At 67.9% G+C, this 20,998-nt stretch overlaps 2 protein-coding genes across 7 annotated transcripts in view; one reads left to right on the top strand and one right to left on the bottom strand.

Moving 5' to 3' along the window:
- The window catches only part of DCTN2 (dynactin subunit 2), a 28,492-nt gene extending 22,668 nt beyond the window's left edge, over positions 1–5,824 (top strand). For all 3 annotated transcript variants that reach the window (XM_037884244.2, XM_037884243.2, XM_037884242.2), the window contains 10 exons: positions 659–757; positions 1,154–1,314; positions 2,158–2,311; positions 3,223–3,288; positions 3,419–3,457; positions 3,957–4,034; positions 4,484–4,555; positions 4,987–5,089; positions 5,201–5,292; positions 5,466–5,824. In XM_037884244.2, the coding sequence (XP_037740172.1) occupies positions 659–757; positions 1,154–1,314; positions 2,158–2,311; positions 3,223–3,288; positions 3,419–3,457; positions 3,957–4,034; positions 4,484–4,555; positions 4,987–5,089; positions 5,201–5,292; positions 5,466–5,552 (951 nt within the window). In that variant the 3' untranslated portion in view covers positions 5,553–5,824. The remainder of the gene's footprint in view (positions 1–658; positions 758–1,153; positions 1,315–2,157; positions 2,312–3,222; positions 3,289–3,418; positions 3,458–3,956; positions 4,035–4,483; positions 4,556–4,986; positions 5,090–5,200; positions 5,293–5,465) is intronic.
- A 60-nt stretch (positions 5,825–5,884) lies between these two features.
- Positions 5,885–20,964, bottom strand: MBD6 (methyl-CpG binding domain protein 6). Of its 4 annotated transcripts, XM_037884238.2 has the most exons (13): positions 17,482–17,635; positions 14,985–15,126; positions 14,251–14,381; positions 14,056–14,158; positions 13,380–13,551; positions 11,543–12,916; positions 10,762–11,333; positions 10,308–10,491; positions 8,717–8,889; positions 7,885–8,457; positions 7,523–7,575; positions 7,342–7,417; positions 6,833–7,051 (listed from the first exon to the last, which is right to left on the bottom strand). In XM_037884238.2, the coding sequence occupies exons 3-13, from the start codon at positions 14,355–14,357 to the stop codon at positions 6,977–6,979; spliced, it is 3,462 nt and encodes a 1,153-aa protein (XP_037740166.1). In that variant the 5' UTR covers positions 14,358–14,381; positions 14,985–15,126; positions 17,482–17,635; the 3' UTR covers positions 6,833–6,976. The 4 variants fall into 4 exon arrangements, with proteins under 4 accessions (XP_043388731.1, XP_043388730.1, XP_037740166.1 ...); XM_043532796.1 differs by lacking the exons at positions 7,523–7,575; positions 17,482–17,635 and adding an exon at positions 20,869–20,964 and having other exon boundaries at positions 5,885–7,051; XM_043532795.1 differs by lacking the exon at positions 7,523–7,575 and having other exon boundaries at positions 5,885–7,051.
- Positions 20,965–20,998: the final 34 nt, after the last annotated feature.

Here is a 20,998-nt window from a genome sequence, read left to right as displayed (position 1 = left end):
AGGGCCGGGCAGGCCTTGTGCTCTGCCAGGGCATCGCAGGCCTGGGGACTGCCGCATCCCCTGGCGCGAGAAGCAGACCCGACAGGAAGGGCAGACTGCGGTGCTTTGATCTGGACAGCCGGCCCGTGAGGACTAGGCTGCGGTGGGTTCCCCTTCACCTCCCTGTGTCGAACGCTACCCGTCCCGGCACTGGGTAGGGAGAGGCAAGGTGGAAAGGTCCCTGCTAACAGAGTAAAACCAAAGCACTGGCCGGAGATCGGCTGGCCTCCCCCGAGGGCAAGAAGGGGAAGGGACAAAGCCCCAGTGATGCCAGCTGGATTCCAGACTAGAAACAATGCAATTTCCACAGAGCCGGCAGCCCCGCCAGCCACATGCTGACGGGCAGCAGCCCCCCCGAGGAATGCCGAGCGCGCCAGCCTCATGGCTTTGCCTGGCTCACTCAGCTTCGGCTGGGCCATTTCAGGTCCTCCTCGGCTCTGAGGCTGGGTTTCCCGTCAGCCTCCGGGAGAGAGGCACCCAAAACCCAGCCCGCTATGCCCGGGCCCCCAGAGAGATACAGAGGGAGCCCAGTGCAGAAGCTGAGTTGCAGGGTTAGAGTTCGTTGAAGCAGAGCTCCGAGCGGAGGGGCCGTGCAACCTAAACCTCTCTGTGTCATTAGCTAGGGGACGGCACTGGTGTGAAAGAGACGCCCCGGCAGAAGTACCAGCGGCTGCTCCATGAGGTTCACGAGCTGAGCACAGAGGTGGAGAAGATACAGGTAGGAGCCACCTTGGGTGGCGTGCATCGCCCTGTCGGGTGAGACGTCCGGGCTGTCGGCTTTCCCTCTCCTGCGCCGTCGTCATCCGGTCTGGTGGGAGGCAGTGGGGTCTAGTGGGCAGAGCACTGGACTGGGACTCAGAAAACCTGGGTTCGGTGCCCAGCTCTGCCCCTGACCTTGGCCTAGTCACCCCACCCCCATGCCTCAGTTTCCCCATGTCAAACAGGGAGCCCTTTGAGATCTACAGCTAGATACGATTGCTCCCCACCCATGCCGCTGGCTGGGAGCAGACTCGTCGGGGGCTGGATTGTCGGAAGCTTTAGCTGGGAGGCGGCGGGTCCCGTGACCGCAGAGCCCCGCGCCCCGGCTGTAACATGGCAGCGTCTGCCTCTGCAGAGCACCGCGAAGGAGTCAGCGGCAGAGGAGAAGCTGAGCCCCGTGGTGCTCGCCAAGCAGGTCGTGGCCCTGAAGCAGCAGCTGGTCTCCACGCACCTGGAGAAGCTCTTGGGGCCGGACGCAGCTATCAACCTGACTGACCCCGACGGAGCCCTCGCCAAGTGAGCTGGGGGAGCAGCTGCAGCTCTGGGGTCTGCTGCTTCCCCGTCCCAAGTGTCCCTCAGCGCCCCAGCGAGGGAGTGATTGGAGCTTGGACGTCCCCACCCCGGGGCTCAACCCCCCCCTTGTAGCGGCTTCTCACCACAAACCGGGCCCAAATCCCTGGTCTGCCCCGCTCTGGCGAGTGCCCAAGGCCGTATTGTGCCTGCAACGTGGGGGTGGCGGGTGGGAGACTTCAGCCCCAGCACCTCCTGCTGGAAAGGGCCCAGCGAGACCTGCTGACCCCTGGGCAGGCGTGCGGGGCTGGGGCTGAGAGGGAGCGTCCTCTCCTGACCTCGGTGACGCCGATCGGAATTGCCCCTGGCCCCGCGGTGCTGCAGTCAGCCGCCCCTCGGCTCACGGGGCTGGGGTGCGTTTATTCCTGGGCAGGCGCTGCCCACGTCCTGACGCTGGCAGATCCCGGGGCGGACGTGGCAGCTCTGGCTCAGCTGCAGGCCCACCATTGCCCTCTCTCTCACCCGGTGGAGATTCTGGTGTCTTGGCTGTTCACCGTGGTGGGGACGGGGAAGGAATAAAGCCGAGGCCGATGGATGAGGTATTGAAGCCACTGGGCTGTCCCGCCTGTAGCTGCCTCGGAGAGCCCCGGGGTGGTTGCGGCGAGGGGTGTTAGCGGCCATCACTGCAGCCTGGCCCGTTCGTCGCTGTGGCCACGAGGCTGGCATCTCCCGGTTTCCAGAGCCGCATTCCCCATTAAGCCCTCCAGGGACCAGCAGGGCCGTTACCTCCCAGCTGGCGACCGCCACTCGCACGCCCTGGAAACCAGCCGGGTCTCTTCTCTTTACCAGGCGCCTGCTCGTTCAGCTGGAAGCGGCGAAGAGTGCCAGGGGCACCCCCGGGGCAGGGAGGAGCCCGTCGAAGGCCCCTGCGCCCGCGGGGAATATGGTGACCTACGAGCTGCACTCGAGACCAGAACAAGACAAATTCTCTCAGGCTGCAAAGGTGAGTCTGGGGCGGGTCAGGGTTTGGAGCTGTCTGCCAGGCAGCAGTGACCATGTGACGGCAGAACTGCGGGCAGGGCTGGGCACCAGGAACTCCTGGGATCTACCCTTGGCTCCGGCCTGGATGCTTTAGCTCTTGCATCACTTAGCTGGTGTGCCTCAGTTTCCCCATCTAATGCTTCTTTACCTGCCCCCTGGGGGAGGGGGATGTTAATATTTGAAAATACTAGCCAAGTTTTCAATTGAAAATCTGTTCCTGGGCCCATAGTAACATCACCTGGAAGCTCTGTGGGGCAGGGCCCCTCAGTTCTGTGTCAGGGCAGAGCGGGGGCCATGCGCAGATGGTGCGTTATTTCTTGCCTGGTCTTTGGGGCTGGAAACCAGCTGGCTCCCTTGCCCGGCTTCCCGTGGGGGCCTGCTGGGTCACTCTGCCGTCCCCCTGCACTGGGGGGGCTTCGGCGGGCCAGGAGATTCGGAGTCTGTGACTAAGGGTCTGGGGGCAGCTCAGAGGTGATGGCTGGGGAGACAGCAACGGGCTCCCAACCGAGGGACGGCTTCTTGCTCTGGAGCGCCGCAGCCTAGCCCAGGAGCGAGCAGCACCCAGCGACTCTGCTGAACTATCCTGGCGGCTGGATCGCACCCCCCGACGGAGCCTGGGGCCCTCATGTAAACCCAGGCAGGTGCTGGGCACGGGCAGCTGGCGTCTCTCGCTGCTCGGCCGGCTGGCGTGGAGCTCTGAGTGGCTGCCTGCCCGGGCTTTCTGGGCAGCGACGGAGCCCTGCAGTGAGGCGCTGTTCCAGCACCACGTGCCCTGGCTAGGAGCTGGGCACCCGCAGAGCCCATGGTGCCAGCCTTGCGGGTTGGAGAAGCAGGGCCTGCTGGGGGAATGGCTGACCTCTCCCGTTGATCTAGATAGCGGAGCTGGAGAAGCGGCTGAGCGAGCTGGAAGCCACGGTGTGTTGCGAGCAGGACAGCCAGGTGAGCGCCCCTGCAGGGGGATCAGGCTGGGGCGGAGGGCCCTAGCTGGCTGTCCCGCTGCCCCACGTGCCCAGGCCGGGCTGCTCTGAAATCCTGGATCCACACGCTTGCGTTCTTTCTTTCTCCCTAGAATCCCCTGGCGGTTGGGCTGCAGGGAGCCAGCCTCATGGTAAGCCTGAGTGCTGGGGCGCGCCGTGGGGAAGGGGATTTGTAACGGCCTAGCTGGGGGCCTGTGGGGGCCGAGGTCCCTTCCTGGGCTGGAGGCAGCGTTTCCAGGATTGGTCTGGGGCGTGCGATGATGCAGCCTGCCAGGGTGACATCTGGCTTTCCCTGTTCTCAAGTGGGGCTCAGCTGTGCTGGGACAGCTGGGCCCGAGCCCAGCCCCATGAGGACACTGGTGTCCAGCCGCGCGGCCCCAGCTGGCTGACGCTGGCTGTTCTCGGGCTGGATCCCTGGGACTGCTCAGCGCAGCCCTGGCCGAGGCTGGGTGGGGTTCTGCTGGGCACGGCGGCGTCCCCTGCTGTTGACGCCAGGGTCTGCCACAGGAAGGCTCTGCCGGCCGGAGCCCTCACAGGGCCCAGGCGCACGGTGAAGCTCTGGAGAGATCTCGGCTGGCCGCTGCCGGGGGTCGGCATTCACTTCTTTCACCCTATTCCTCCCTCCCGCAGGACACTGTGGAGATCCTGCAGGCCAAAGTCAGCACCTTGGACGTTGCTGTTCTGGACCAGGTGGAGGCGAGGCTGCAGGTGAGCAGCTGAGGTGGGAGGACAAGCTCTGGCTCCCATGGGCGCCCTGCGTGCTGAGCCCCCCCTCCCAGCTGGGGTGCACTGAAACCGGAACGAGCCCGGCGGGATCTGCCCTGCTGGTAGAATCCAGCACTCTGGGGCTGGGAAGGACCCAGCTGTCTCCTGGGGCCAGATGCGCTGGGTGTCCGCACAGGGTGCACCTGGCAGATGTTCCCCCACCCCGGTTCCGGGGGTCCAGGACAGCCCCAGGGTTGTCTGAGCCTGGCCCCAGCAGGAGGCGGCGCATGGCGTGGAAATGGCACAGAGGGGCCGAGGGACCCACCTGGCCCCTGGTGAATTGGTACCATCCTGGCTTCTGGCTCAGACATGGGCAGGGCTGCGTTGCCAGCTAGTGGGCGGGCGGGGGACACCCGCGGCCCTAGGATCTCACGTCTCCTTTCCGCCCCCAGAGCGTCCTGGGGAAGGTGAATGAAATTGCCAAGCACAAGGTGGCCGTGGAGGATGCAGACACCCAGAGCAAGGTCAGGTCCCAGCTGCCCCACGCTGCTGCAGTCATGCTGCACCCACACCCCTCCTAGGGCCCCCCGGCCCGAGCCCCTGAACCCATCTACGGCAAAGAGTGCCCCCTGGCATCTCGAGCCGCCCCTGAACCCATCTACGGCAGAGTGCGGGCTGACATGGCTGGCATCTCGAGCTGCCCCTGAACCCATCTACGGCAGAGTGCCGGCTGGCATCTCGAGCCGCCCTGCTTTCCAGCAGACCGGCCCCTCGATTGGATACGCCTTGAGCAGCAGCACCAGCGGAGTGGGACAAGGGTGCCCCAGGCTCTGGTGATGCCTGGTACGTTGGGCTGCCCATGAGTTTGGGGGGGGTGGGGCGTGTCAGGGCGGGCCTTGGAGCCGCCCCCTCCTCTGCCTGGCACTAACCCCTGTCTCCCCTCGGGTGCCACCAGGTGCATCAGCTCTATGAGGTCGTGCAGCGCTGGAGCCCCATGGCCACCACCCTCCCTGCGCTGGTGCAGAGACTGGCCACTGTCAAGCAGCTGCACGAGCAAGGTGAGGGGCAGGGGCGGGTACAGGCTCTGGGCCCAGCTCAATGGGTGCCTAGGGGCTTGTCTGCCCCAGGTGGGCTCTGAGCTGCTGGGTATTCGCTCTTGTCCCTTCCAGCCATGCAGTTTGGGCAGCTCCTGACGCACCTGGACACCACCCAGCAGATGATCGTCCATTCCCTGAAGGACAACGCCACGCTGCTGACACAGGTGGGCCCGGGCAGGGGGCTCTGTGGGGTGGGGATCCTGGCAACTTCCCCTTCCCCCTGTCCCAGGAGCGAGTGAACCCCAGCGGCTCCCACCCACAGACCAGGTCCTGGGAGTCCCAACGCCCCCCGCCCCAGCTATCCTGGTGCCAGCGCTACCCGCTCTCTGTCCCGCAGGTCCAGCAGACCATGAAGGAGAACCTGGTGGCCGTGGAGGAGAACTTCGCCAGCATGGATGCACGGGTGAAGCAGCTCTCCCAGTGAGCCCTGCAGCCCCCTCCCTGCGGTGCCACCCGCCCAGCTGCTGGGGGGGAGGGGGAAGAGCTCACCAGACCCTCTGCATTACTTGTAGTGTGTCCCCCATCCCCTGCCCTAATGACCCAGGGTGAGGGACAGAGCCCAGGGCCTGTTTGCTGGCTAGGGGAGGAAGGAACACCCCCCTCCACCCCCCGGCTCTCTAGGCGACTCCCCAGGGGGTGGGGCTCGCGCTCATCAACCTGTAAAATTATTTACTATTAAACACTGTCTGCTCGCAAGCCTGGCACTGTGCCCTGCTGCTTCTTGGGGGGCGCTCACGGCACTCGCCACACACAGCAGTCTTTTAAATACACATTTTAATAATTGATACAAAACACCCCAAAATCCCCACGGAAGAGCCAGCGGCGCTTGGCCCCCAGCTGTTAAATTAAGTGGCTCTCATAGAAAAGCTACAAATCCCCAGGGGAAGGCTCCAGATTTTTTACACGACCCCTGAAGGGAGCGTCTACAAAAGCAAGGCCCCTGTCGGTGAGGGGGGGCAGGGCCTGGCCCCCACCCCGCCGGGCACTGCCCCCGCTTTGCATAATTCCCACCAGCAGCCTGGGAGCGCGAGCGCGTAGTGTGGGTGGGTGGGGCTGGCGGCGCGGCTGGGCCCCGCCAGCCGCCGGACCTGAGTGTTCTCGGAGGAGTTAAAAACAAGAAAAGAAAACAAGGCCGGGGCCAGGGCCTGGCCCCCCAGTGCCCCATGGCTGAGCCGGCTTCACTGGGCGGGGCCAGGTGCCCCCGCAGGCTCTGCCCAGGCCCGGGGGCTCACTGCAGCCAACTGGCTGCGCTTATTGCTTTGTACCATTGCCCTGGGGGGCTGCCCCCTGGCGAGGGGCACAGGGAGGTTTTTGGTGAGCGGGTGCGTTAAGCTAACCCCTGAGGCGTTCCTTGCCCTGCTGAGACACCCACAGGGCTGAGGTAGGGGAGGAGCCCTCCCCCCCAGCCTAGATACTGAGGGGGGGGGCAGAACGGCAGCGGCTGGGGGCAGCACAGGCTAGTGCCCCCCCTTAACACCCTAGAGTCAGCACAGCCCCAGCCCGCAGGGGGCGCTGCCACGTCTCCCTGGGATTTCACTGCATTGCAGAATGGCTTCAGAAGTGCTTTGGCAGGCCGCGGCTGGGCAGCACGCAGGAGACACGGCTTGTGCTTGGAGTGGGCCCCTGGCGCTGCCACGGGGCCGCAGTCCCAGCTGGGAGGAGCCCGTGCTAGGAAACATGCTGCAAGTGCCCATTGCCAGCAACGGCACCTCCAGCCGGGCCCCCCACAGGGTGCCCCCGGCGGGGGCTCGTTCCTGGCTGTGGCTGGCTGGGCCTCAGCTGCGCCCCCCTGCTCAGTTCGCTGGGGCGTGCTCAACTTCGCCTCCCCTGGGTACCTCTGGGCCAACGCTACGTCACCAGCTTCCGGCGGCGGTTCTTGGCGGGGCGGCCAGGCCGGGGGCGCCGCCCGGGGGCGCCGTCCTCCTGCAGGGGTGAGAAGGGAGGGTGCTGCTGGGCAAGGAGTGGTGCCAGGCTGCTGGATCGATGTCCCAAGCCAGGGCACTGGGGAGAGGAGTCAGGACCCCGGGGCCTGCTCTGGGCTCGACCCCTCGCCAGCGGCTGTGGAATGAGACTGATGGAGGGGCCCAGACACCCCTGTGGGGAACAGGAGAGAGATGGGGAGGCTCAATCCCTGCCAGCTGGGGGGCACTAGGAACTGGGCTGAAAACCAATTGCTGCCAACAACCCACCCTCACCCAGCGGGTGGCACTTACGGTGGGGACGGAGCCTGGCTCGGTGGTAGGGCCCCTTGCTCGTGGCGTCTCCAGGCGGGTGGTAGGCCGGGGGGCGCTGCAAAGACAGAGCACGTCATGGGGGAGGGAATGGGGCAGATGGTATCTGCCGGGGGGGTGGGTGGGGTGGCAGCACAGGATCCCTGGTCACACCCCCACTCACCTGACCTTCCTCCTCCGGCCCCGGCGGGATGGGCGCAGTCTCCCAGGGTTCCCCTGCAAAGACAAAGGACATGGCTGGGCCAGGCACCGCGCTGGCTCCCCGACCTGCCCCCCAGTGAGTCTGGCTGGCACCTCCCACCTCCCTGGAGCCTGTGCCCAGGGCTTGGGTCTCCCACAGGGCGACTGCCCCGGCCCCTGCAGGCATGAGGAGGGGCGAGATCTGGCTCCAGACCCTGCCTGAGCGTCAAGGCCTCTAGGCCCTCACCCTGACCCTGGTGACTCGCTTTGCAGCACCCCCTTCAGGGGCCCCTGGGCCAGGGCTCGGGCCCCTGCCCTGCCCAGAGGGGCCCCCCTGTTCCGTACCTTTATCTCCTCTGCTTTGTTGAGGGCCAGTGGGCTGGCCGTGCCCGGCACCGGGATCTCACCATTGCACCTCCAGGCCGGGTGGGGTGGGTGCCCCGAGGGTGCTGCCTTCTCGCCCAGCTCACCCGCCTGCCCATTGAAGTGCCGCCCGCGGCCCCAGGCCCCGCGGCCCCGCCCGGCCCCACGGCGGGCGCTCTTGGTTCTGCGGGGGGCCGCACGGGGGGGGATGTTGCCGTTCAGCTCCTCTGCGCTGCGCCGGGCCCGTTTCAGGGGGGTCCTGGAGCAGGGGGGTCCTGCAGCGCCTGTGTCCAGCTGACCCATAGGGGTGGCAAAGCCCAGTGCTCCCTGCTGGCCTGGCCCGGCCGGCTCCAGGGTACTTGTGGCCGGGTAGTCTGTGGCCCTGGGCACTGACGGGGAGTCTAAGGCACTTGGCAGGGCAGCAGGGGCAGCGTCCGTGCAGAAGGGGGCAAAGGGGGCCGGCGGCTCGGGCTCTGGGACGCTCGGCGGGTTCGGAGAGGGGCCTTCACTCAGTGCCGTCACTGGCTTCTCGGGGGCGCCAAACCCGGGGCTGAGCTGCCAGGGGAGGAGAGGGAAGAGCCGTGAGGGGGGCAGGGAAGGGGCAGCTGGCGGGCGTGACGGGGACCCTGCCCCTCTGCTTCCCCCTGAACCCCCCACTGCTGTGCAGGGCTTCAGCTACCGATCTGGCTAGCTGCATATGCAAATTAGATATTAAATTATTTGAATCACATGTCCCACATGGAGCTGTCTAACCCCCCCGCACAGCCCCTCCCACCTTCCCCAAGCCGCAGCCCCACGCAGCCCCAACACTCACCTGCAGGAGGCAGGCCAGGGGACTAGAGCTGCCCAGCTGGCCGACGACGGGGGGCTGGCCCTGGAAGAGCTGGAAGCCCAGGGGTGCTGGCAGGGAAGGAGAGAGCAGCTGCGGCTGGCTCTGGAGCAGGGGGCTCCCGGCGGCCCCCAGGGGGCTCAGCACTGACAGGTCACCTGGGGGGGGCGGGGGAGAGAGAGTGTCAGTGGGGGGCCGAGTCATAGATACCAAGGTCAGAAGGGACCATTACGATCATCTAGTCTGACCTCCTGCACAATGCAGGCCACGGAATCTCACCCACCCACTCCTGCGATAAACCTCTCACCTCTGTCTGAGCTACTGCAGTCCTCAAATCGTGGTTTAAAGGCTTCAGGGTGCAGAGAATCCTCCAGCAAGTGACCCGTGCCCCATGCTGCAGAGGAAGGCGAAAACCCCCCAGGGCCTCTTCCAATCTGCCCTGGAGGAAAATTCCTTCCCGACCCCAAATATGGCGATCAGCTGAACCCTGAGCATAGGGGCAAGATTCACCAGCCGGATACCCAGGAAAGAATTCTCTGTAGTAACTCAGATCCCACCCATCTAACGTCCCATCACGGCCATTGGGCCTATTTACCATGAATAGTTAAAGATCAATTAATTGCCAAAATCACATCCCGTCATACCATCACCTCCATAAACTTCCCGAGTTTAATCTTAAAGCCAGATAGGTCTTTTGCCTCCCCTTGGAACGCTGTTCCAGAACTTCACTCCTCTGATGGTTAGAAACCTTTGTCTAATTTCAAGTCTAAACTTCCCAATGGCCAGTTTATATCCATTTGTTCTTGTGTCCACATTGGTACTGAGCTTAAATAATTCCTCTCCCTCCCTGGTATTTAGCCCTCTGCTAGATTTATAGAGAGCAATCGTATCTCCCCTCAACCTTCTTTTGGTTAGGCTGAACAAGCCAAGCTCTTTGAGTCTCCTTTCATAAGGCAGGTTTTCCATTCCTCGGATCATCCTAGGAGCCCTTCTCTGGACCTGTTCCAGTTTGAATTCATCCTTCTTAAACATGGGAGACCAGAACTGCTCACAATATTCCAGGTGAGGTCTCACCAGTGCCTTGTATAACGGTGCTAAAACCTCCTGATCTCGACTGGAAATTCCTCGCCTGATGCATCCCAAGGCCGCATTCGCATCTTTCACGGCCATGTCACATTGGCGGCTCGTAGTCATCCTGTGATCAACCAATACTCTGAGGTCCTTCTCCTTCTCCGTTACTTCTAATTGATGCCTCCCCAGCTTACAACTAAAATTCTTGTTATTAATCCCTAAATGCATGACCTTGCACGTCTCACTATTAAATTTCATCCTATTACTATTACTATTACTCCAGTTTACAAGGTCATCCCGATCCTCCTGTAGGATCTCCCGGTCCTGCTCTGAATTGGCAATGCCTCCCAGCTTCGTGTCATCCGCACACTTGACTAGCACAGGTCGGGCCCTGCTCCCATGGGTCGGCCTGCTGCACCTCGGGGACCGTCCAGTTACCCGCGGGCCCGCCCCAGCGGGCCCGGCGCCTGCACCCCCGCCCCCCAGCAAACGGGGCGCCACTCACCCAGCAGCGGGCAGACCAGTGGGGGCAGCAGCGGGTGGAGCCTCCCGGAGGAGCTGGGGGGCACCGGGGCGCTGCCGAAGGCGCCAGGGGGCTCAGGGGCCCTGCCCTCGGCGCCGGGAGCCTCAGTAGTCGTGGGCGTCGTGCCGGTCGAGGTAGGTGCCATGGGCGAGCCGGCGACACCAGGCTGGGGGCGCAGAACGTAGCATCAGGTCGGAGAGAGCAGGGCTGGGGAGACGCCCGCCCTCCCCGCCCCAGCCCCAAAGACAGAGCAGGACTGAGGTGATGCCCTAATGCCCCCCCCCAAGAAGTGCCCCCTGCTGGACGGCCACGGAGGGGCTGAGTGCTTTGCTTGGGGCATGCCCAGAGAGCCCCCCCGGCACTGTGACATGCCACCCGCCCAGCTGTGAGGAGAGCCGGGTGCCCCAAGACACCCACCCCTGGGGCCCGGCCTTACCTGGGCGTCGGGGGCTGCCAGGCCGGCTGCCAGCAGAGCCGAGTTTAAAGCGAGGACGGCGGGCGAGGTGGGCAGCGCCGGGAAGAGCAGGGGCTGCAGGGGCCCGTCCGGGAGATCCCCCTGGCAGGGCGGGTCGGGCAGGGGCAGCAGGGCCGGGAGGAGGCCGCCAGGCTGCTGGAGCAGGTCCAGGCCGGGCAGGCCGAGGCCCAGCAGGGGTGACTGAGGCTGGCTCTGCAGCAGCGAGGCCATGAGCAGGGTCTGCAGCCCCTGCCCCTCCGGCTCGCCCGGCAGGCCCAGGGCGGGCAGCGGCACCTCCCCCTGCCCCAGGCAGCCCAGCAGCTGCGGCTGGCTCAGGGCCAGGGAGAAGGGCAAGGAGCCGAGGAAGCCGCCCTGGAGGAGGCCAGGGGGCAGGGAGCCTCCGAAGGGCAGCACCTGCTCCTGGCCCAGGAAGGGGAAGGGCTCGGGGCCTGGGGGCAGCGGGACCCGCGGGACTCCCAGGCTGCCCTCCCCGGCGCCGCTGCTGGGGCCGCAGCCCGAGGCTGCTTTGGTGGCGGCTGGCGAGACGGTGGCACCTGCAAGGGAGAAGGGCTGGATCAGAGGGGTGCAGCTCTCCCGCCCCCCCGCGAGGCTCTGGCATCTTCAGCCAAAGCCCTGCCTGGGTCCCCACGAGCCAGCCCCACCCCTTGCCCGGCTCTCACCACCCCCCACAGCCTGGCTAGCAGCCAGGGCCCCCCAGCCCTGGCTGCAGCCAGCTGGCGCCGTCCCCCCCGTGGGTCCTTACCTGCGGCGGTGCTGGGGGCGGGCGCTTTCGGCTGGGGGGCGCTCCCTGAGGCCAGGTCGGAGGAGGTGGAGGCCAGCTGGCTGAGGAGGCTGAGGAGTTGACTGTTGAAGTCCTGGAAGGAGGGCAGGAGGCCGGGGGGGCTGTCGCCCAGGGGCAGCGGGGGCAGGCCAGGGGGCTGGGTGCCCAGCAGGCTCAGCAGGGATGACAGCGGCTGGCTGGGGGCGAGGGGGGCCAGGGGGCTGCCCTTGGCCTCCCCGGGCAGTGGGGCAGCCCCCGGGGGCGGCCGGGGGGGCTGCTCTCTGGGCCGGGCCCGGGGGGCAGGGGCCTCCTCCGGCCCAGCTGGGCCCTGCTGGGAGTCCTTCAGCAGCCGCAGCACGGTGGGCGCACGGCGCTGGCGCCGGGGCTTGGGCAGCGCCCGCCCGCCCACCACGGAGAGCAGCACGTTGGAGCCCAGCAAGTGCCCGGGTAAAGTGCTAGAGGGGGGCTCGTCGGCGTGCCGCTGGCTGGCCAGCTGGGCCTTGGCGGCCGCGCTCAGCAGGCTGCTGGCGGGGAAGGAGGGGGCACCCGGCTGCTGAAGCAGCTGGCTCAGGGGCAGGCCCAGGAAGCCGGGCGGCCCCTTGCCCTCGGGCACGGTGCCTAAGGGCACTGGCAGGTTATTGCTGCTTTGGTTGGCTAAGGCATTGCTGGGGGGCGCCTCATCCTTGCAGGGCTGGGGGGCCCCTACAGGGGGCCTGGGGCCCAGCGGGGGCCCCCCGGGCTCCGAGGAGGCGGAGGAGGGGCGGGAGCACTGCGGGGACAGCTCGGCGCTGCCCCCTGGCGACGAGACGGAGGAGAGCGCAGTGGAGGCAACCAGCCTGCCGAGGGAGGCACCTGCGGGCACGGGGCAAGCGCGGCTGCTCCAAGTGGGGGCCCCCTCGGGGGGCGGCGTGGCGGGGAGCGGAGGCTTCCCCAGGGGGCTGGGGGCAGCAGGTGGCACCATCTCGTCTGGTGGGGGGAAGGGGAGGCCGGCGGGGGAACCCAGGGGGAAGGGCCGGGGGACCGCGTCCAGGGGCTCCAGGCCAAAGCTCTGCAGGGGGAAGGCCGGGCGCGCCGGGTAAGCGCCGTTGGTGGAGCTGACGCAGGGCGTCCTGCCCGGGAAGACGTCTCCGAAGAGGGCGCTGTGGTGACGTGGGAAGGACGAGGCCTGGCTGGGCCGGGTGCTGGTGGGCCGGTCTCCGGGGCAGGCCAGGCAGGGCTCCGTTCGCGCCTCTGGGGCCTTCTCCATGGGCTGGGGCTTGCCGGGACCCTTGCCCTCCGGGCCGGGCACTCTGCCAAAGGGCGCTGGCGGATGGCAGCTGGCGATGCCTGAGTGGTACGTCTGGCTCAGCCCGACCCCTGCAACAAACCGCAGGGGGGGCTCAGCGCCCGGGCAGGCCACGCTGGGCCCACCCACCCCTCACCCCACAGTTGCCCGGGGTGCTCGCGGGACGGGACTGAGGCTGGGGCCGCCCCAGGTCCTCCCTCCCCTCAGCCAGGATGACGAGAGCCGGCGCGGGGTGGGGGCGGGGTCTGCAGGATGTGGGGGTGGGGAGCCTGGGGCTCAGGTTCTGGGAGGGGCCGGGACAGGTTCTACTGGCAGGATCCAGGGGAGGGGAAACCCCAGGGTGGGGGCAGGTGTTGGATCGGGGGGGCAGATCAAGTCCCGGGGGAGGGTGGGACTGGCAGGGGTGGAGCCATGAGGGGCAGGGGGAGGATGTGCTGGGTGGGGGCCTGGGGGAGCCCAGATGGGCCCTGGTGCGGGGGAGGATGGGCCCCGGGAGAGCTGGAGGGAAGGATGGGCCCGGGGGCCGCCTGTTACCTGGGCCCAGGCGCGGCGGGCCCAGGGGCGCGGCGCTCTCCATGCTGCGGTACAGGGTGGCCATGGCGACGGTTTTCCGGCGGTGGTTGCAGAGCTTGGTCATGTCCTGGTCGCCCTGGGCCCCGGCCCCCCCCCGCGGCACCACCACAGCCGCCGGGTTGAAGTTGAAAACCTGACGGGGGGAGAAGAGCACGTCACGGCCGCATCCTGGGGACTGAGGGGCACCGGCTGGGCTGGGGGGCAGGGGGAGCCCAGGGCCGAGCTAGTAGGGGGCTGCGGGTTGGGAGTGAGGGGGCACCGGCAGAGCTGGGGGGGGGGGCACTTCCGCAGCCCCTGCCCATTCTGACCCTCACTCCTGACCCACAGCAGCTGTCAAGGTGGACAAGGAATCTGAGCCCAGGGCAGTGTGTCCTGGCAGTGCCCCCCCAGACCCCTTCGCATGGGGCGAATCCCGCAGGACTGGAGTCGGGTCCCTCCAGGCTGCAGCCCCCAGCCACTGGGAAGCAGGAGGGTGAGACCCCAAGGGGCATCATGCCCCCAGCCCGCCTGAGCCCCAGGCCCCCCTGCCCGGGCTTCCAGCCCCCTTGTCTCCAGCCCGCCCTGGTCCCGACCCCAACCCATATGGGCCCCCACTATCCTTGGCCCCAGCCTGCCCAGCCCCTGGCCTCCCCGGTACCTTGTGCACGTTGAGCGGACACTCCAGGCCACACTTGCAGGTGCCGTCTGTCAGGAGGTAGGCGCGGGTCTGCTCCAGCGAGGTGAGGTTCGTGCCACTAGGACTGAGAGAGGACGGGGGGAGGGGGTCAGGGCCGGCTGGGGAGCCCCGCCCGGGGCGGGGGGCTGGGGGCCACCACTGAGGGGGAAGCCCTACCTGATATACTGCACGGTGCCCTCCTCCACCTTCCGCTGCCAGCCCACGGGCACGGCCACTGGGCACCCACCTGGATCTCCGCCAGCGGGCTCATCACCACCATTCATTGTGCCCCGGCCTCGCTCGGATACCTGCCGAGGCGCTGGGTTAGCGGGGGACAGACAGAGACAGACAGCACCCGCCAAGCAGCAAGGGGAGGGGTGTCATGGGATGGAGGGGGGGCTAGAGTGGGAGGAGTTATGGGGTCCAGTGGGAGGGGCTAAGTAGGAGGAGTTATGGTGTGGGGCAGGGCTGGATCCAGCTGCCCAAAGACTCCTGGGAGCAGGAACCAGACAGTCTGAGCAAGCAAAGGGGCCGCCCAGCTCCCCTCAGGGAACAGCCAGGGAGTTGCTCCCAGGGACGCCTAGGGGCTGTGGGTCAGGAGTGAGGGGCACCGGCAGAGCTGGGGGGAGCCCAGGGCTGGGGATCAGGAGAGAGGGGCACCGGCAGAGCTGAGGGGAGCCCAGGGCTGAACTAGCAGAGGCTGCGGGTCGGGAGTGAGGGGCGTCAGAAGCCCGCATGTTCTCAGCCCCACGCTCCCCCAGACCCTGGCGTCCTGTAATCCTCCCCCCGTTAATCCCCGGCCGCGCCTGACCTACTAACCGCTGCCGGGGCCCTGCGGCGAGAAGGCAAACAGCTGCCGGGTCCCTTAATCCCTGCCGGGCCCCGGCATGGGGGCCGAGCCCAGCTCCTACCTGCTCATGGCTGCGAACATGCTGGCGTTAAGTGTGCACACGCGGCCCTCCTGCGCTCATGGCTGGGCACCCTCGCCCGGGAAGCGCCGGCAGCTCCGTCCGCCACAGCTGCGAGCTCGCCGCAGCCGATGCTAGCCCACGCCTGGAAGAGGGGAAGGAGGGTCCCACCTCAGTGCCGGCCTCAGCGGGGCGAACAGCCCCCATGGCCCACTGGGCAGGGCCTAGGGCGCCCGGCACAGAGACCTGGCTCCTCTCCGCTGGGGTCTGAGCTCAGGCCCGTGCCTGGCAGGCTCGGCTCCTGGGCACAGGGCAGCGCTGAGCCCCGGGTGCAGGGACCCTCACTGCTACCCCCGAGCTACAGATGGGGACACAGACACAGAAGGGACAAGGGGTTAGTCGGAAGGCACACAGTGAGTCAGAGCTGCGGAGAGAACCCAGGAGTCCTGGCTCCAGCCCCCTGCTCTAACCACTAGACCCCCAATCCCGGAGCTAGGGCTAGACCCAGGATCCTGGCTCCAGTCCCTCTCCTCCAGCCTGACAACCCCAGTGTGAGCTAAAGAGGCGTCCAGGTCAACGCAGGGGCCGTGTCTCCTCCCGCAATGGGAAGGCGTCACTCGAGTGGCCTCAGGGAGCCACCCTGGTGCTGCAGGATCCAAGCATGAGCCGCGGCGCCCCCAGCACGGGAAGACTGGGGCTCCCCGGCGAGCCCAGCACCTGCCTCCCAGGGGCTAGAGCTCAGCAGGGTTTCTGCTGGGAAATGCACCAGAAGCCACCAAAACCAGCTCCCACCGCGAGCTGGTCAGGTCCATCCGAGCCGCCAGAGGCCGGGCAGCAGCAGGAGAGGCAGGGTTTACCCCAGGCTCCCAGGGCTGTGATGGGGCCGGATTCTCTCGCTAGCTCTGGGGCTCAAAATGAGAGCCGAGGGGCTGGGAGACAGCGAGCTCAGAGGTGGGAAGCCAGGACATGCATGCGGCCTGCGGCACTCCCTGCCCAAATGCCGAGGCGAGGGGCCTGAGATGGGAGGACGGTTCTGCCTTTGGGATTCAGCACGGCCTGACAGACATGGCATGTGCCCAACCGGACAGTGCCCCAGAGATGATGCCCCCCATGCTGAGGGACGCTGCCAGGATCTGGGCCCCGGAAGCCCAGATTTCTGATGCTGATCCACAGGATAAAAACACAGGGAGACTCAGTTAACAGTATTTCTGGCCCCATGCCCCCCCGGGGTTATTGGGGAGTGTTAAAACAGCTGCCACATCCCACCCCAGAGGTGGCTGCATTTCAGTGTCAGGCCCAGGGACTCCTATCTGGGACAGCAGGGGCTGGGGAGGAGGGCTCAGGGAAGCAGCTGGCTGCGGGGGTCCCAGGAGTCCTGCAGGGACAGAGTCGATTAGCGCCCAACAAGGCCCAGAGAAGGGCACTACACGTGAACAGCGCACCTGTACCCGGGCGTGGGAGAAAACGGGGCTCAAGCTGCTCCCTGAACCAGCTGCGGGTCGCGCCTCCCGCAGGCCAGGAGCGCCGGGGTCCCAGCCCAGCAGCCGTTAGCTCCAGGGGCAGGACTCCAGCTCAGACCAGGGGCAGGCCGGCCGGTGGGGGTGGGTGGGGGCAGCAGAGGGTGCTGGCAGCTGCGCCTGGGCCCGGTGCTCTGGAGAGAGTCGCCCGCGCAGCCGGACCGACGCCCCAGGCCCCCAGCCCCCGGGGGTGGGGAAGCTTGATCGCCCGCGCCAGGCGCTGTACGCGCGCAGAGGAGACCCCGTCCCCATTCCTCCGTGGGGCTGCTGGGCCCCTGGCGGCGGGGCCCCCTGCCCATGTGACAGGCGGACGGGCGCAAGCTGGGACCCAGCCCGGCCGGACCGCGCAGCCGGACCGACGCCCCGGGCCCCCAGCCCCGGGGGGGGGGGGGGGGGGAGCTCGATCGCCCGCGCCAGGCGCTGTACGCGCGCAGAGGAGACCCCGTCCCCATTCCTCCGTGGGGCTGCTGGGCCCCTGGCGGCGGGGCCCCCTGCCCGTGTCACAGGCAGACGGGCGCAAGCCGGGACCCAGCCCGGCCGGACCGCGCCAGGGGTCCCGCTTCCCGGCAGCCTGCCTCGAACCCGGGACCCTCCTCCCCGCCCCCCGGGGCCGCGACCGTCCCGCGCCAGCCCGGCCCCCCCGCCCCGCCCCGCCCCGCCCCCGGGGAGCCGCGGCCCCCCAGCTCCGGGGCACACAGGGGCGTGGCGGGGGGGGGGCGGGCTGGTCCCGCCCCGTGTCCCTGCAGCGCCGGGCACCGAGGGGCCAGCCCGGGCCCGGCCGCCCCCCCCGAGCGGGCCCCCCCCGGCCCGGCCCTGCTCGGCTCGCTGCCCCCTGCACCCCCCCGGCCCGGGGCCCCCCCCCGGCTCGGGGCCCTGCAGGGGGGCGGCCCCGGGCTCCCCCCGCCCCGCCCCGTGCAGGGGGGCGGCCCCCCGGGGGGGAGCGGCCGGCCCCAGCGGCGGGGGGGGGCGGCCCCGGGCCCTACCTCGGCTCATGGCGGGGCGGGGGGGTCTCGCGGCGGCCCCTCGCGCCCTCCCCCCTCCGGAGCGGAGCCAGTGCCAGGAAGAGGAGGGGGCAGAGCAGGGAGCTTCCTCCCGGGCATGCGCAGTGGGGGCCAGGGGCAGCCCTGGGGATTCCGTTCCCAGCGTGCCCCGCGCCCCAGGGCGGAGGGGTTGCTATCCCAGCATGCACCGGGCTCCGGGGAAAACCCGGGCTGGGCTCCGCGGGCCGGGTCCCCGCCGGCTGTTCCAAGGCCCCGGGCGGGGGGGACTTCGCTGGGGCACCCCCCAGACACTGGGGTGGGAAGCCTGGGGGGGCACTGCTGGGGCACCCCCCGATAGTGGGGGACACTGCTGGGGCAGCCCCCCAGACACTGGGGTGGGGGGACACTGTTGGGGCACCCCCCAGACACTGGGGTGGGAAGCCTGGGGGGGCACCGCTGGGGCACCCCCCAGACACTGGGGTGGGGGGACACTGCTGAGGCACCCCCGAGACACTGGGGGACACCGCTGGGGCACCCCCCAGACACTGGGGTGGGAAGCCTGGGGGGGGCACTGCTGGGGCACCCTCCAGACACTGGGGTGGGAAGTCTGGGGGGGGCACTGCTGGGGCACCCCCAGATACTGGGGGACACTGCTGGGGTAGCCCCCCAGACACTGGGGTGGGGGGACACTGTTGGGGCACCCCCCAGATACTGGGGTGGGGGGACACTGTTGGGGCACCCCCCAGATACTGGGGTGGGAAGCCTGGGGGGGCACCGCTGGGGCACCCCCCAGATACTGGGGTGGGAAGCCTGGGGGGGCACCGCTGGGGCACCCCCCAGATACTGGGGGACACTGCTGGGGCACCCCCCAGATACTGGGGTGGGAGCCTGGGGGGGCACCGCTGGGGCAGCCCCCCCCAGATGGCAGGGGCACCAATGGGGCTCTGCAAGCCGTGGCGCCTGGGGTAGGGCCCTGGCTCCTCAGCTGTGGCCGGGGGGTGGGGGGGGCTGGCACACTGGGGTTGGGTTTCTCGGGGGGACGAACCCTCCCAGCTCTAACTCACGGGGGTTCGGGGGAACTTCCTCTGTGGGCAGTTCCTGGGGTGGCAGGTTGGACCCTGGCGCGGCCATCGGTGTAACAGGTGGGCCAGGGCCACCTGCCTGGGACTGCCCGGCAGCAGGGGGGGGCTGAGCCAAGCGCTGGGGCGGGTGACTCTGGGGAGCTGTCCCAGTGCTGCCCCCCACCCCGTGTCTGGGGGGCTGGCTGAGGGGACATGGGAGCCCAGCAGCCCCACCGCCCTGGTATCCAACTGTCCAAGGTCTGATGCCATCCCACCAACCTCCTGCCCCCAGTGCTGGGGTACAGGCCAGGGCACCCTGGCGTGTGGGGAGGGGTGCTGGGGCAGAGTGGGGTGCTCTCCTCGGAGGAAGCTGAGCCCCGCGGTCATGGGAGTGAAAGGGGAAGCCAAGGCCCTGCCCATAGGTGGCCACTAGAGATTCCAGAGACAGGGCATGTGACCCCATGGCCAGGCTGCCTCCCTAACGCCCTTGGGGTTCATGTGGAACCTCTCCTTCGTAGGGGGGTTTGGGGGCTCAGCCCTCTGAGCTCCACTGGGATGTGCTCAGACTGTCCCCAGCACCTCCCCCCGGGGCTCCTCTGGCGTGGGGGGATCCCAGGGAGGCCTTAGCCCTGGGGGGCTCCCTGACATAGGCCGGGGATGTTCCTGCAGGAGCCCTTGCCCCAGGGCTCCCTTGAGGCCTATGGGTTTGGGGGTCCTAGCCCTGGGGGGTCTCTGGCCTGGAGGATCCTTGTCTGCCCCTCCCCAGGGGCCACAGGCCCTTGTCTTGGGGGATCTTTGGCGTGGGGGTGTGACGAAGTTGGAATGTTCTTAATGTTCTCTCTGAATACTGTGTGGGTGCCTCAGTTTCCCCTAGGCATTTCTTAAGTATCTAGGTGGGGGGCTAAGGAGGTGTGATTGTGGCGGCGCCCTAGGGGACCAGTGTGATGGTGTCTGCACGGAGAACGGCCGACACCCTGTCTCCTGATGGCCTGGGCCCCTCCCCTGCAAGGTGCCAACTGAAGGGATTGTGGAACAGAGATCAGGTGGCCTCCTGGCCCGGGAAAAGGGGCTGGAGAGTTTCAGTTTGGAGCTGGCTGGGGAAATGGGGGGAGGCCCAGATGGGGCTCTGGCCTCCCTGCCCCCCAAGACGGACCTGACTGAGGGGTCCTGGCCTTTGTAACTACAAGCTCCATTTTAGACCATGTTCCTGTCGTCTAATAAACCTTCTGTTTTCCTGGCTGGCCGAGAGTCCCGTCTGACTGCGGAGTTGGGGGGCAGGACCCTCTGGCCCCCCCCAGGACCCCGCCTGGGCGGACTGGCTGTGGGAAGCGCAGGGAGGGGCAGAGGATGCTGAATGCTCCGAGGTCAGATCCAGGAAGGTGGAAGCCATGTGAGCTTCTTGCCCTGGGGACAGGCTGCTCAGAGAGGAGGGTCCCCCAGAGTCCCACCTGGCTTCGTAGGGAGCAGTCCCAGAGCATCGCCCGGGGACCCCGTGACAGGGGGGAGCCTCAGTGGGGTTCTCTGGTCTGGGGGGGAGGTACCCTGGGGGATCCCTGCTCTGGGGTAGGCCCTGGGATGGGGGGGGCTGGCCGAGGAAGGCGGTGTTGCCCCAGGGGGGTCCCTGGGATACTGGGGGCCTGGACCCGGGAGGGAGCATTACCCTAGGAGGTCCTTGGGATGGGGGGCTCTTTAGGGGAGGGGCTGGCCCCTGGTGGGGGAAAGCTGGCCCCAAGGAGAGCTGGCCCAGGAGAGCATTACCCTAGGGGGTCCCTAGGATGGGAGGGTTTGGGGGGGTGTTACCCTAGGGGGTACCTGGGATGGGGGGATTCTTGGGCGGGGCCTGGCCCTGGGAGGGGGGGTGTTACCCTAGGGGGTCCCTGGGATGGGAGGGTTTGGGGGGGCTGGCCCTGAGATGGGGGCTTTTGGGGGGGGCTGGCCCTGGGAGGGGGGGTGTTACCATAGGGGGTCCCTGGGATGGGAGGGTTTGGGGGGGCCTGGCCCTGGGACGGGGGGGTGTTACCCTAGGGGGTCCCTGGAATGGGGGGATTCTTGGGGGGGGCCTGCCCTGGGAGGGGGGGTGTTACCCTAGGGGGGCCCTGGGATGGGAGGGTTTGGGGGGGGTGTTACCCTAGGGGTCCCTGGGATGGGAGGGGCTTTTGGGGGAGGGGCTGGTCCTGGGGTCCCGGGGCCGGGCCCCCGCCGCCTCCCCTGGGTCTGGCCCTTTAAGTGGCTGGCGGGTGTGGCGTGACGTCACGCCGGCTCTCGGAGCGGCTCGCCGCGCGCCCGGGCCCCCGTTGCCAGACGTTGCATCACCCGCCGCGTGACTCACCCTTTAAGACTCGTGACCCAGCGGCAGCCACTTCCGGGTGCGACGCGGCGGGTGCTCGCGGTGTCACCGCCAGGGGGCGGGGCCCACCAGGCCGATTGGCCGACGGCGGGGGACGCGTTGCCAAGGCGGC

Source organism: Chelonia mydas, chromosome 20 (assembly GCF_015237465.2).
Source record: "Chelonia mydas isolate rCheMyd1 chromosome 20, rCheMyd1.pri.v2, whole genome shotgun sequence".
NCBI lineage: Eukaryota > Metazoa > Chordata > Testudines > Cheloniidae > Chelonia > Chelonia mydas.
This window is presented reverse-complemented; position numbering and strand designations above follow the sequence as displayed.